General features: G+C 40.7%; 1 protein-coding gene across 1 annotated transcript in view; it reads right to left on the bottom strand.

Annotated features, from left to right (window-relative positions):
* Positions 1-2,214: 2,214 nt before the first annotated feature.
* Positions 2,215-15,829, bottom strand: part of GCH1 (GTP cyclohydrolase 1) — a 53,098-nt gene continuing 39,483 nt past the window's right edge. Inside the window, exons 4-6 of the mRNA XM_082647076.1 lie at positions 6,314-6,345; positions 5,173-5,257; positions 2,215-4,397 (exon numbers count right to left, since the gene is read on the bottom strand). Coding sequence (XP_082503202.1) covers positions 4,271-4,397; positions 5,173-5,257; positions 6,314-6,345 — 244 coding nt within the window. The 3' untranslated portion in view covers positions 2,215-4,270. The remainder of the gene's footprint in view (positions 4,398-5,172; positions 5,258-6,313; positions 6,346-15,829) is intronic.

Here is a 15,829-nt window from a genome sequence, read left to right as displayed (position 1 = left end):
TAATTTATCTCTCCCTCCTCCTTTCCCATTTGGTAACCATAAGTTGGTTTTCTATGTCTGTGAGTCTATTTCTGTTTTGTAAATAAGTTCATCTGTATCATTTTTTTTAGATTCCACATATAAGTGATATATATTTGTCTTTCTCTGTCTGACTTACTTCACTTCGTATAATAATCTCTACGTCCATTCATGTTGTTGCAAATGGCATCATCTCATTCTTTTTTATGGCTTAGTAATATTCATATATATATATACCACATCTTCTTTATCCATTCATCTGTCCATGGACATTTAGGTTGTTTCCATGTCTTGGCTATTGTAAATAGTGCTGCTATGAACATAGGAGTGCACGTATCTTTCTGAATTAGAGTTTTCGTATTTTCTGGATATATATGCCCAGAAGTGTGATTGCTGGATTACATGGTAACTCTATTTTTATTTTTTGAGGAACTTCCATATTGTTCTCCATAGTGGTTACACCAATTTACATTGCCACCAACAGTGTAAGAGGGTTCCCTTTTCCCCACACCCTCTCCAGAATTTATCATTTGCAGAGTTTTTGATGATGGTCATTCTGACTGGTGTGAGGTGATACCTCATTGCGGTTTTGATTTGCATTTTTCTAATAATTATCAATATTGAGCATCTTTTCATATGTCTGTTGGCCATCTGTATGTCTTTTGGAAAAATGTCTATTTAGGTCTTCTGCCCAGTTTTTTATTTTTATTTTTTTGATATTGAGCTGTATGAGCTGCTTGTATATTTTAGAAATTAATCCCTTTTCAGTTGCATGGTTTGCAAATATTTTCTCCCATTCCATAGGTTGTCTTTTCATGTTGTTTATAGTTTCCTTTGCCGTGCAAAAGCTTTTAAGTTAATCAGGTCCCATTTGTTCATTTTTGCTTTTACTTCTATTACTCTAGGAGACAGATCCAAAAAAAATATGCTGCGATTTATGTCAAAGAGTGTTCTGCCTATGTTTTCCTCTAGGAGTTTTATAGTATCCAGTCTTACATTTAGGTCTTTAATCCATTTTGAGTTTATTTTTGTGTATGGTGTTACAGAATGGTCTAATTTCATTCTTTTACATGTAGCTGTCCAGTTTTCCCAGCACCACTTATTGAACAGATTGTCTTTTCTCTACTGTATATTCTTGCCTCCTTTGTCATAAATTAATTGAACATAAGTGCATGGGTTTATTTCTGGGCTCTCTATTCTGTTCCACTGATCTATTTCTGTTTTTGTGCCAGTAACATACTGTTTTGATTACTGTAGCTTTGTAGTATAGTCCAAAGTCAGGGAGTGTGATTTCTCCAGCTCTGTTCTTTTTTCAGCCAATTCAATCTTTAGTGAAAAAACTCAGGAGCAGCAACTTGGGCTTATTGAGCAGCTCATTGTTTTATTGACACGTGTGAGTTGTGGTTTCAGGAATGTTTTAGGAATTCCCTGGTGGTCCAGTGGCTAGGACTCTGCACTTTCACTGCTGAAAGCATGGGTTCGATCCCTGGTTGAGGAACTAAGATCCCACAAGCTGCATGGTGGGGCAAAAAAAAAAAAAAAAAAAAGGAATGTTTCTTGCATTCCTAGTTTAGGTGATTAGGTTCACTACCTACAGGCTACAGGGTCCTTCAAAGAGCAGCAGGCCACTCCATTGGCCCCAGCACCCGGACAGGCTGACAATCAGTGACGGCTGGGGCCTCTGCCTAGGTGGAGCAGGGAATGGGAAGTCCACCCAATAGAGGGAATGATGTGATCACCAGGCATGGACAGAAAAGAGGCAGCAAAACCTTTGCTACTACTTGGAAGTTTTGCCCAGGCAGGCTCTTCCCTATAAAAGGGAGGGAAACTCTTCCACTCCCTGCATTGCCCAGCTCCCTGCCCCAGCCAGCTCTTCCCTCCTCAGCTGCTCCCACACAGAAAGCAGTGGAGTTCTCAGTAGCTGCAGTTATGCAAAGTTAGGCTTAGAACAAGGACATGTGGGCCATTCAGATTCCTTACTCTTAACCCAGATCTGTCCTTCCCATAACTGCAATAGGGCGAGGACAGTAATACCCAAACTGAATACCAAAGGGAAACAGAGAGCCTGGGGTAAATTTATGTCTGGGATTTATATTCTAATAGCTTGATGGCTGAGAGAAGCCCTTACGAAGGGTATCTTTGCTAAAACAGAATGCAGTAAAAATAATTGAATTTATTGATTTATCTATAGCAGTGGTTCAAAAAGAAACTACTTTCACAAGAACAGCCATAACACTTTAATAATTTGAATAAAACCAACTTCAGGAACAATATACATACAATTTGAACAATTAAACTGAACAGTGTATTTAAATGCATCGAATTCTTAAAAATCCCCCAAATGAGTTCAAGCCCACGGATATGAAAAAGTAATTTTGAAGTACTACAGACCAGAGTAAAACAGACAAGGTAATTACTTTGCATTTATCAATACTCTAGACCAATACTGTGGATACTGTAGACCTTTATGAGAACACTTCTAAGGAATGTTAGAATAAACAGTCATTAAAAAGGAATACAATTGATCTCAGAAAGATGAATTAACAGCTAACAATTTCTTTGGTCCTCCAAGTCACAGGTGTAAAAACTTTAAAATACCAAATGTGAGCTGAATGTTTAATTCTATCTCTAAATGTTAAGCAGGATAATGTTTATATCAGGTTAGATTTTAAAAGGAACTCAGAATCAACCACCACTCTACTTTAGAAACTCCAAGTGAAAAATATATATATATAGGAACTAGAAGTAGGGAAGATTTAGAATTAAAACAAACAAACAAACAAAAAACCTGCCATCTGGCCCTAGCATAAGCCAAATGGCAGCAGAGTGGCAGAGACAGGGCTACCAGAGTTACAGCAAGCATTGTAGTTAATCCTTGTTGGTAACAGGATAAATTTGAAGAGCACAGTGTCAACCAAATAAGAGACTTCTCCATGGAATAACTGTGTTTGTTTTTGCAGAGAGTTGGGTTTTTTTTCATTTGTTTGTTTTAATTTGGCCCACACTGCCCCAGTGGAGGAAATTTTAAGATAATCATTAATAAGGCAGCAGCTTCCTGCACTAAAAGACCTATCCCACTTGAACAGTTACACAGAAGACAAGATCCACGTGGACCACAAGGGAAACCAGAACACTGGCTTCCAGTAGCTTCCAATCACTCCAGAGAATGACGGTGCATTTTTACAGACACCAACAATACAGCTTTCATTAGACATGGGACATAGTTCAAAGCAGTCCACAGTGCAATTCTGCATTCTCTCATATTCACGGAAGCTATGGTTCTGCAGACCTGAAAATGATGGACACTTTCAAAAGTTTCTGTAAATACTTAGAAAAATATTTGATAAGTTAAAAAAAAAAAGTTTTGAGGCATCTACAAGGAACTCACAAAGTAAGCTCCCAAGAAACGTGTAAAGGTAGAACTGTGAGAGCTAGTTATTTGCAAGGTCAGTACTAAGTCTTATAAAATAATGGCTTTTAAAAAAAAGGCAAAGGTATCTACACTCTAAATGGTGTGATATTCTCATCAAGGCACAGAGAGTTAAATGTCTAAATCCCTGTATATTGACATGAGAATACACTCGTAAACAACTCCAGGAACTAATTCCCTGTACTTGAATTTTAAAAAGAATAGAAGGTAGAAATTGCTTTTTTAACTCACAGTGAAATTAAAAAACATAGATATTCCACCACCTTCCCTTGGTGACATATGTTACAACTGGATAGTTAAAAAATAAATATATAAAAAATAAAGTATCACTGGCAGTTAAATAAACATGATTAAAATGGAGCTGTTGGACTTTGAATTTGCAGAGCAATGCTGCACAGTGTACATAAATTATTTTAAGCACTATGCCATTTTTGTTTGGGGAGGATAAAATAAATATATTGGTCATAGTTTTCTCCCATTCCCAACACACCTGTGCTTCTGAATCAAATTACCATACTCTGAACAAAACACATGAATTCTTCTCCCTTCCCAGCACCCTCAGGTTACCTGAAAGGCAGTGGTTTTATGCAAGTAACTTACACTATTGGCAGTTTGCTTGAATGTTGCCACTAAAAGGTGGCAAGAAGAAAGTAGATTAATTACCCCTTTATTAATTACCTTTATTTGACTTGCTTTAAATAATTATTAAATACAATTAGTGACAAGGGATAAGCAACAACTGGCAATGGAATGTACAAACAATTAAGACCAAATGATGCTACTAGCTGCACAATCTGTAAACCATGTGGCACATGCTGAGGTTCAGCTCTTAATGAGAGTCAGAAACTCTTCCCGGGTCTTCGGGTCCTCGCGGAACACCCCCAGCATCGTGCTGGTCACGGTTCTGCTGTTCATTTTCTGTACCCCTCGCATTACCATACACATGTGTCTACAAAACAAGGCAACAAATGTGGCTTCAAGGAGTAGACAGTTGCTGGTTTGGTTTTTAAAATAAAAGCAGCCCGAAAGATTAAATCTGATTCAACTGAGTTCACAGTTACCAAGTATATCAAAATGTCGCTTCTTAGACAAATTTGGTCTAAAACTTTTTTTTTTTTTAAGTTCCTAAGACTTACAGCTCTTATTCTTATCAGTGGTTGAGTCCTTAAGGCATCCAGTCGGAGGGGGAAAAATAGGATTTTCTTCCTGGGTGAAACTAATACAAAGTGTCTACAGAGATACACAACTTCTAGATAAAAAGAAATTCAGGATTCTCACTTGATCCATCTTCAGGACCGAGACAGCACTAAGCTAGCTTAGGTGTTCCGAGAAATACTGAGGCACGGTGGTCTCACCAGGCAGAATCCAGAGAACAGTGACCACAGTGGGTGAAGCTGGACGGCACCCACAGTGCACAGTTCACGCCATGACAAAAGAATGGGTGAAAACTGCCCACAGATGTTCGCAATTCTCCTAATTCATTCTAACTTAAAGAAGTGTCTTCAGTTGCCCTTTGTACCTATTCTTAAGTACAACTCTTTATTTTTCAAATGTGTCGCAAAATATCGGGAAAACTCTGCTCTTAGCAACAAAGAGCTAAAGAAGAAATCAAGAGAAGACTGATTTGCACTGTTGTGCAAATTCACTACACCTAAGTCTATGACTCTCTACACCTCCAGCCCAAAACACCACTGGGACATTATTAAAGGCAAACACGGACTTACGTCGCTTCAACCACTACCCCCACTCCAGCAGGTCGCAAGGCCTCTGTGATTGCTACAGCAATTTGTTTCGTAAGGCGCTCTTGAACTGTGGATGTGACAAGGAGCTCAGTTTAAGAGTCTGACACGAACAGAGACCTGGAAGCTTTTGTTGTCTCTAGAATATTTGAAATCTTAAAAAGCAAGACTTTGGTGAGGTTTAAGAGCCAAGACGCACCACCTTTTACCAGTTTGCTTGCTCTGCTGTCTGGGCCACAGGATGCCCCTGTTCAGTCCCCTCACCTGCAGTACAGGTGCCAAGGGGAACTAAGGAACCCCCAGTGCCCACCAGCACCACTGGAGGGAACAGATCAGAATGACGACTGTCTCTTTAGGTGTGCAGAAAGACTGACCAGATATTGATAACAAGCACCCCCGTGGAGGCAGAGTAAAGTAAATGAATAAGTAGCTTGAAGCAGGGTTAACAAAGGAGCTACAGCCCAATTATTGAATTGTACTTAGAGCAATGTTGAAAATCAACGATTTAACCTAAATAACGTAGTTCCTGTGCTGAATAAACAACATCTTTGAAAACATTAAGTGTTCAGCACTGCCTCTATTTGAAAACCGACAAAATCCCCAAATATCAGAGCAGGAACTGGTTAAATCAAGCCACAGCGTAGCTGTACAATGGAATGCTGAACAGCCAGCAAAATGAATGAGATGGTTACATGTATGTGAAAAAATGTTTAAGATTTGGTAAGTGAAAAAGTAGGGGAAAAAGAAGGTGACACCAATTTTCAAATACTATAATAAAAGTAGATTGATTTTTTAAATGTTGGTATATGCAATAAAATGTGAAGGAATGTGCAAATACAATGATTTGTTCTGGAGGCTTGAAACACAGCAGACTTTCTGTTTTATATTCCTATAAAGTTTTCTTTTTTTTTTTGGTCACACCACACGGCTTGGGGGAATCTTAGTTCCCTGAACAGGTATTGAACCCTGGCCACCGCAGCGAATGCACCGGGTCCTAACCACTGGACCGCCAGGGAATTCCCTTGATTTTTATAAGCCATATGTATTACACTTGTAATAAGAACAAAAAATACTTTTTCCTTAATAAAAAATGTTTTTCTGTAAATAAAGTAGTTTCAAAGTTTACCTTGTAATCTTCTACTATAGATTTCTACAATCCTAGAAAAGAAAGAATTGTTTTAGTTAATTATAAATTGTTTGAAGTGAAATTGGCAAGGCTTCCCCATAAGTCTAAAGAATAATTGCTTTATTGAAGTAATTGTAGGGTCTGGGCAGGAGATAAATGCTTATAGGAGGAGGATAGAAAGATACAAAAACTACAAGGAAATGAGAAGAGGGAAGGTCTAAAGGAGACCACCAACCATGACACAGTGGTACTTCCGTAAGTCCCCAAAGACAGAGAGAATTAAGTGTAACATTCACTTAGGAAAAACAATTAGAGGTGAGTAATTTTCAAGCTCCCATGTCATCAATTTTAGGTCACATCTCACGTGTTCTAATTAATCATATTGTTTAATAAGAGCTTAAAGCGCAAGTTAAAAATAAAGACTATTTGTTAATTAATAGCAGACAAATATCAACTATGTACCAACTAAACCTATTAGGATAATTAGATGAGAGCTAAACAGACCTCTTCAGACATCTCTTTATAATATAGGTCTACATAAGCACTCAGTAGGATTAACCACCCCCTCCAAATAAAAGCCCCTGATCTTAGCTCATAACACAATCTGTCAAGTGATGAATTTCCCCTTTCAACATCTTTTACTCTGGCTGTAAAATGGCTACAGAATTACACATTTGAGGATTGCAATTCACGTGAAGGGTCTTTTCTTTAAAATTTGGCCTTTTAGTCATGAATTTGGACTCAATTTAAGGATCAGCTTACCTATGAGGTATGTTATGGCTCTTTCCCCCACTGTGCCACTCAGACAGAACTGATGACTTGCTTCTTTATACCTGCGACAGCCAATGAAGTCAGTCACAGGGGGGCTGCCTACCCTAACAGGAATGCCTCTAACATTTCACTGCCAGCCCGGGTGGCTGCCTGTTGCTGGCGACTGTGCCGGACGAGTGTCATTCGTTATTGAGTGCCTACTGTGTATATGATTATGTGGCGAACAGGGCCCTTATGCTCAGAGTTTATCATTTCTTATTCCTAGTTTGTTTTTCTTTTTCAAGTAAAGAATAGGTGTCGGATTTCTGTCTTCTCAGCATTAAAGATAATCACATAGTGTATGAAGGCCATTCAAGATGGCTGCTGTCTTGCTCTCTCTACATCTCCTGCTTGATGAGTCCCTGCTTTACTCACATGACTATCCAATCCTCTTCATTATAGGGCTTAATCAGTAACTGCCTCCATGCTTGCCCCCTGCCCCAGCCGCTGGTTTCCCTGGTAACTGATGAACCAACCTGATGTCAATTCCCCCTATAAATGGTAGCCTCCTTCTCCCCCGGGTAGTGAAGGTTGTTGCCGCGCACGGTGAGGTGTTGCTCCAGGACCTGGCTTTGGACTAGTAAGATCCTTTTCTCCACTAAACCGCTGATGTCTCTGTCACTGTTTCGGGGCTCGCTCTTCAGTCTTGAGGCTGGGCTATCAATCATAAGGCTTGCAGGCCTTCTAGGCGCAGCCCAATAATTGCTGAGCCAGCCAGGAGGCCGAGGAAACTCCCGTGAATGCAGAGATGTCGGGAAATACTGGTGAGGAACGGAAAGTTGGGGGGGGGGCGGGAATCGCGAGGTGGCTGTCCACTAGCCATGTGGGGCCCTGTGGCAGCTGACTGCCATGAGAGATGCCTTCTTCTTCCATTATACTGATGATAGCCTGTTATTCTCACAGTCTCTTTCCAATTTAAAAGTAGCAGCCCCGGGCTTATGTGGTGGCGCAGTGGTTGAGAGTCCGCCTGCCGATGCAGAGAACACGGGTTCGTGCCCCGGTCTGGGAAGATCCCACATGCCGCGGAGCGGCTGGGCCTGTGAGCCATGGCCGCTGAGCCTGCGCGTCCGGAGCGTGTGCTCCGCAACGGGAGAGGGCACAACAGTGAGACGCCCGCGTACCGCAAAAAAAAAAAAAAAAAAAAAAAAAAGTACCAGCCCCGCACTCATAGCTCATCTGACTGCACTGGGCTGGCTGGTGAACACAGACAAAACTCAAGGACCTGGAATATCTAGAATATGTAAGCATACCCCAACTCACCATCCCTAAACAATTACAGACACAGGTTTTAGGGATACTAACTCAGGGGCAGGCTTGTGAATTGGACGTGGCCAGTTACCTGGGAGGATTTGGTTGGGGTCTGTGGCAACGGCAAACTAATACGAGTACCCATGGGCTCCTGGTCCCAGCTGTGGAAGGGGGCGGAGCAACCATATAGTGTCATGGAACAACAGCCATACGCAGTCTACCGTGCATTACAGTAGGTGGAAGACGCTACAAAAGGCCTTCCCGAGTCGAGCAATGCACAAAACCATGATTTGGGGTCTAGAACAGCTGCTTGTGACATACAGGACCCTCGTGGACATCGACAGTGACCAAGGAATCCACTTTGCCAGCTACGAAGTTCAGGAATGGGCTGACAGAAATGACACACTGGCATTTTCACCTGCCCTACAACCTCACTGCTGCCGGCTAATTGAAAGGCTGAATGGACTACTTAACAACTGAGATGGGAAACCAGCTCTCAATGCATGGGCCAGGAGGCTAACTCAAGCCCTACAAACTATAACTATAACCAGTGTCTACGTCATGTTCACCCAGAGGTAACTCGTCAACACCATCTGAGTTCAGCTGTTGACCACAGAAGGACAATAACTTGTTTTTGCCCTTATCATAGGATCTAACCCCAAGGGGAACACATTATAAAATGGCCCTGGAACTGACAGTAAGTCCCAGGTGGTTTGGGTTTGCCACCCCATTGGGAAATAGGATTAGAAAGGGACTTAGCGATTTCACCTGTCTCCTACCCAGCCCCACCGAAGACTGCTGAGGTAATCAATCTGGGCCCCTACTGGAGAAAGGCGGCGTTATATTAACCCTGTGGTCGGTTGTTACACCACCTCTCCAATACTAGGCATGGCTGTGGGGACTGAGGGTGGACAGGCGATGTGGTCCTGCAGGCCAGGACAAAACCCGCGTTATCTCAGGATGCTATTACTGCTTATGTTTTGCTTAATGGTCATGACCTCCCCTGTATTGTGCCTGCTAAACATCTTATATATTTTGTCCCTTGCCTGAGGGGAGGGAATCTGTTCCAGGGCTGGGTGGCAACAGTGGGCTCGCTGCAAAATGAGTCTGATTGCTGAGTCTACGGTGAGATGCTGTTGTCCTCCTCCTCTGGGCTTCCATGGTAAATGGACCTGCTAAGCGCCCTGCTTTCTCTTGCTACTCTTTAGCTGCTGCTGTCTGTACTGCATTTGTGGTATCTGGTTGCAGTGCCCCTCGACATACCTGACCCCAGGGACACTGCGCAAGAGGGGTGGACCAAGATTGTAAGGGTCGTGCAGGGTATGTAAGGGTAGAGGGTATGGTCAGGCCACTCAAGATGTCTGTCCTCTTGCTTGATCAGTCCCTGCTTCACTCACATGACTATCCAATCCTCCTAGTTATAGGGCTTCATCAGTTACCGCCTTTGTGCTTGCCCCCTGCCCTAGCCGCTAGTTTCCCTGGTAACTCATGAGCCAACCTGACATCAATTTCCCCTATAAGTGGTAGCCTTCTACCCCGAGTAGAGAAGGTTGTTGCTGAGCACGGTGAGGTGTCGCTCCAGGACCTTTCTTCGGACTAGGAAGATCCCTCTGTCCACTAAACTGTTGATGTTTCTAGGTTCTTTCTTCAGTTTTGAGGCTGGGCAACTACAAGGCTTGCAGGCCTGTAAGGTGCAGCCCAACATATAGCTTCACTGAATTAAAAAAAAAACAAACTTTATTTTGCCCTCATCTGTCAATTTGCTGAGAGGTAATTATTGGGAAAAGAATTCTAGTTTGACACCGACATTTATCTGCCTTTCAATACTGCCACAGGCAAATCAACGGTCAGTCTAGTTGCTGTTACCTTGTAGGTAACACTTTTCTGTGTGGCTGCCTTTATTATGGTATTTGAGTATGTGCACTCTTGCCTATGCTGTGTCTAGATGGGGGTTTAATTTCATTTTTCCTATTTGGGATCCATTAGGCTTCCTGAATCTGAAGACTGATAGGATGCATATGCTCTAGAAACGTCTCAGCTGTTAACTTCTCTAATAGTACACCTACCCCATTGCCTCTTACCCCCAGGAATTTCAATGAATGGCATATTATACCTTCTTATTCTTCCATGTCTTACACTCTCATTCATACTTCCCACCTGTCTGTGTTGTATTCCATGTAGTTTCTTCAGACCTTTCTTTGGGTTAACTCATTTTCAGCTGTGCCAAATCTGTTTGATGTGAGTGTACTGGACTTGGGATTCCATTACCTCATCTCTTTTTCCTACAAGTTATATTTGGTTCCTTTTCCAATCTGCCTAGTTAATTCTGAAAGTTTCTTGCCCCTTTGTCAAACTTTCAGTATTTTTTTTAGGAGTTTATTAACTTATTGATTTTTGCTGTGTTGGGTCTTCGTTTCTGTGCCAGGCTATCTCTAGTTGTGGGAAGTGGGGGCCACTCTTCATCACGGTGCGCAGGCCTCTCACTATCGCGGCCTCTCTTGCTGTGGAGCACAGGCTCCAGACGCGCAGGCTCAGTAGTTGTGGCTCACAGGCCTAGTTGCTCCGTGGCATGTGGGATCCTCCCAGACCAGGGCTCGAACCCATGTCCCCTGCACTAGCAGGCAGATTCTCAACCACTGTGCCACCAGGGAAGCCCCCTCAGTACTCTTATTTTTCTAACACACTTGTATATTCTGTATCTGATAACTCTGGAATCTGCCCTATTTGACCAGTTGTTTTAAGCTGAATCTGGCTCATGGTGACTTTCTTTTACTTTCAGTGAACACATGCTCTTAGGAACATTTGTGGGAATTCTTTGAAGCCTGGATAAAAGTATCCAAACATGCACTTGTTTCTGCTAGGTGCTAGAAGGCTACCTCCTTAGTGACATCTTACATAATTGCCTTGGGTTTTTTGAGGACCACACAGGTAATCTGAATTCTGACCCCACACCTAAGTGACTATGTGCCTAGGGGTGGTTCTTCCTGCTCTCCCCAGAATATTTAGGGGAAAATAGGGAGGACAAAACCCTGACTTTGGCCCCAGTGCTGGGTAATTCCTGTGGATTCTTACAATAACTGCTTCATATTTCCCCCAATGTGTGAAATGTTAATACACGTTATATCTTAGTATGCTACACCAAGATATCATTACAATCTATTTACCATACTCTTGGAATCAGTACTCAAATTTTAATGTAACCTATTTTTGTATTCTTGAAGTAAAGCTCCTTGGATGATGAAAACAGTACTTGTAGCCTACTGAAGTAGGTTTTTTGATATTTAGGATTTTTATGACTACTCATAATTGAGGGTAGTCTATAATTAACAGCTTTATCAGGCTTTGTTATCAGGGACAGACAGCTTCATCTAATTAACTGTATAGCTTTTCAGGTTCTTCCATGCTCTTGAATTACTTACACAACATGAAAACTAGTGGTTACTTAGAAGTTTGAAAGAATGCCTAGTAAATTGACTGGGTCCAGCCCCTTCCCCTCCACTGCTCTCCCAACATTAATTTTACTTTTTCTAATGGTTACTAGCTGATCCAGGTTTTCTAATGCTTGCTTCATTCCTGTCCATCTTTTTCTTTAACCTGTTTTTTAAAGTTTTTAAAGCATATTCTTAGTTACATAACCCCTCATTTCTAAATAGAATTATTCTCTCAGACTTATAAGCAACTTATGATAGATTTTCATACTTTAAGCTTGTCACCATTGAGTAAGATGTTAGCTGTGGGCTTGTCATATATAGCCTTTATTACACAGGCAATGAGGTAGGTTGTCTTTCTAATCTGAGTTTTTATCATGAATGGATATTGAATTTTGTCAAATGCTTTTCTACATCTAATGAGATGATTTTATCATTCATTTTGTTAGTATGGTGTATCACATTGATTGGTTTGCAAATGTTGAACCATCCTTGCACCCCTAGAATAAATCCCACTTGATCATAGTGTGTGATCCTCTTAATGAATTACTGATTTCAGTTTGCTAATATATTGTGGATTTTTGCATCTATATTAATCAGGGGTATTGGCTTGTAATTTTCTTCTTGTAGTGGCCTTGTCTGGTTTGGTATCAGGATAATGTCTTGAACTGAGTTTGGAAGGGTTCCTCTTAAATCTTTTGGAAGAGTTTGGGGAGGGTTGGTGTTAGTTCCAAAGAATGGCTTTGCAGTAAATACTGTATACAATTTATGTAGTGTTAGCATCATGATTTTTTATCATGTCTAAGGAATTTAAACAATTTTTGACTTCTAAATAGTTGGGTTTTTAATCTTGAATTTCTAGTTTTCTTGTTACACAACAGCCTTTTCAATTTTTTAAAGTTTAAGCTTACCTTTTGGCCAAAATTCTATTACTCTGCTGTGTATATCTTTTTTTGTCCACTTCATAGACTGAGAGGTAATTAGTGTTCCTACTCCTTTCAGGTTTGTCAGTTTCTCTATGCATTTTAGCCAGTTCATGTTTTGTTTTGAACCCATTTGATGAAGATTCATGACCACTTTTATTATACAACCTTCTCAAAATAAGAGGACTCACTTTATCCCCTTTGATAAATTTTGCCTTGATTTTTATTAACATTTTATTATTTTAAAAGTGGGACATGGTTGGATACTAGATTTAACCCAGTGGACAGCTTATTTAAATAGCCTACTTACTGGTCTTATAACATCTGTGCTCGATCCTCTGTTTTCTCTTGCATTATTATGCTTTCTCTCCTCTTCCTCCTCTGGCAACTGGGAAAGTAATCTGGTGATACTTTTGCAAGAAGAACCCATGGATGGTATAATTTAACCCTTGCAAACCTTCGAAGTGTTTCTGATGCCTTCATATAACTTGACAAGCTAGACTTGACACTGGGCTGCAAATTCTCAAGTGTGGCTAGAGCAAAAAGTGAAAGAAGAGCAAGAATACAGCCAGATCACAGTGGGACTTGTCAGCTAAGGTAAGAAGCCTGAACTTTATTAATGCTGCCCCTTCGCAGCTCCATAGCTTTTGTCAAATCCACACTTGCGAAAGAACATCCTAGCAGCATATGAGAGCAGATTTAGGGATCCTAAGAGATGAGAGGACAGGAGTTAGGAGTTTAACACATGACCCAGGAGGAACATGAAGGCCCAGAGAGTGGCAGCGAGGATAGCAAGAAGGCAGCGTGGTGATGATGTGAGGGAAGTGGAGGTGTTACAGGGGGTCAGTGAGCATACAACAGCAATGGATGGATTCCCCCTTACTCCTTGCCCCAAAATACATTTCCAGATGAAGCAAAGATCTAAATATAAAAATAAAGCCATAAAAATAATCCAAAAATACATGAGTTTATGGTTACATAGGTTTTAAACTTCATGAAAAATACTACTAGAAAACAGACAAATGACAAGCCTGGACAAATTATTTGTAGCTTTAGTATTCAGAGAGCTCATACAGATCAGTAATAAAAAGACAACCCAATGGAAAAATTAGCAAAGACTAAGAGCAGGAAGTCCCTGAAAAAAATCAGCCTCACACGATTAAATGCAAATTAAAACAACAGGTACCATTTTTTACTTACCTGTTTGGGTTTCACACTCTTCAATGTTTGCCAGTGTTGGCAAAAGGGTAGAGAAACACACACCTTTAATCTATTATTAGAGTATAGTTCAGTATGATCTTTTCTGGAGAGCAATTTGGTAATATCAAAAAGTTAGCTAACCTTAACCCAGCAAATCCGACTCCAATCTTACAGACTCAAGAGTAAGGAAATAGATAAGGACGTGTTCACCAAAGTTCTTCTTTTTCCCATTTTTGACAGTAGTCTCAAACTGTAGGCTATACTTATATCAAAGACTGGTTAAATGAATTATATTAAAGAAATACTATGTAGCCATTAAAAGGAACTTTTTTTAGACTAAAAGACGTCCAAGGAATTTCAAGGTACTTTAAGTTTTTAAAAATAGTAGTATAGAATATAGGATATGATCCCCTTTCGCCTTGTTTAGCTAGTAGTTTTAAGGCTACATGTTTGTGTTTGCACTGAAATCTTCCAGAAGGATAGTGAAAGATCTCTAGTGGGGAATGGAAATAGGAAAGAAAAGTTTTCCCTCCACTCACTCACTTGTATTTAAGTTTAACTGGTATGTTACTTTTATAGCATAGAGAAACAAGAAAATGTTCCCTTTGTAATCTAATGTTCCCTTTGTGATCTAATCTACCCTTGTTCACTATCTCCCAGTCACCTCTGCCTAAATCTCTTGTATCAATCAACCTGCTCCCCATCCACTGGGAGATGCCTTGCTCCTACCCTCTGATTTGCCTTTGTTTAGGCATTAACTACACGTACAGGAATTTCTCTTCTGTTCAGAATTCTGTTCAGCCCTCTACCTCTGGGTCTCCTCAGTCCTGCCTGGCCACAGCCATCTTGGCTTCTCTGAACTCAGACCTCCTAACCAGGCACGTCTGGCACCTGCTGCCAAGTACTGTCCACTCTCCTTGAGGACAGTGGCTCTGTCCTACTTCCCTCTAGCAGCCATGATAACTGGCACATTGCCCTTTCACAGGTGCCCAACAGTTGAACCATGGCTACCTGAGGCACTACAAGTCTATATTCAAGATTTAATTGTGTTCACTCAATTTTCTAATTCAAGAAAATGAATACATGTTCAATGGATTTTCAGCAACAGAAGGAATTTCTATTCAAACTAAATTTACTCTAGAATTCTACTAGAGTTAAACCAGATCAACTCACTTTTGGCATTTTCTTGTTACTTAAAGCTTTACTGTTTGATATTTGACTTCCCTGACACTGAAAGGTCATTCGTTTAAAGGCAAGCATATAACAAACTTCACATACAAGATTAAAATGAGCAGTGAAGTTTTGCTAAGACATTTAGCCTTATTTATTCCTCTTCATTCCCTAAATATTCCAACTTCTTATAAGGAATAAGCAGTTGGATAATATCTTAGTCTCCTGTTTCATTTAATAGACCCTTTATTCAAAATTTTTACAAAATATCTGAGTTCAGTTCTTTGGTTTACTGCTCCATTTTTTTCCTTACATTTTAATCCTATTAGTGTAAGAACAAATCCCCATGCTAATAATTAACTCCTTTGTTCATAAAAGCTTAATTATTGGAGAGCTTTTCCTTTCACTAGGAAAGGAAATAACCAAAGGCTATTCCCTTCTACCCCCAAGTCACCACTTTTTCCAACATCTCACTAGATTACTCTCGAATCCATTTCTATAAAGTGTTACCCACGGCCTACATAGTGTGGTCTTCTAGAGAAGACTGCTTACATTAAGACCATGGCCGAGTGTGGTCTGCCAAGTTTTTATAACAGGAAGACTGTCTATGCGACACCTTTCACACGTGGGCAGTCTGATACAGGCAGGAGCAGTGCCAGGATTTCTATATAAGGTGGAGGATTAGCCATCTTGCTGGAAGAGGGGGAACCAGGGGAGTGAGCCTACAGCTGTGTTTG

The sequence above is a fragment of the Grampus griseus genome, assembly GCF_964374135.1.
Source record: "Grampus griseus genome assembly, chromosome: 2".
Lineage (NCBI taxonomy): Eukaryota > Metazoa > Chordata > Mammalia > Artiodactyla > Delphinidae > Grampus > Grampus griseus.
The sequence above is the reverse complement of the archived record's forward strand: the minus strand, read 5'-3'. Positions and strand labels throughout refer to the sequence as shown.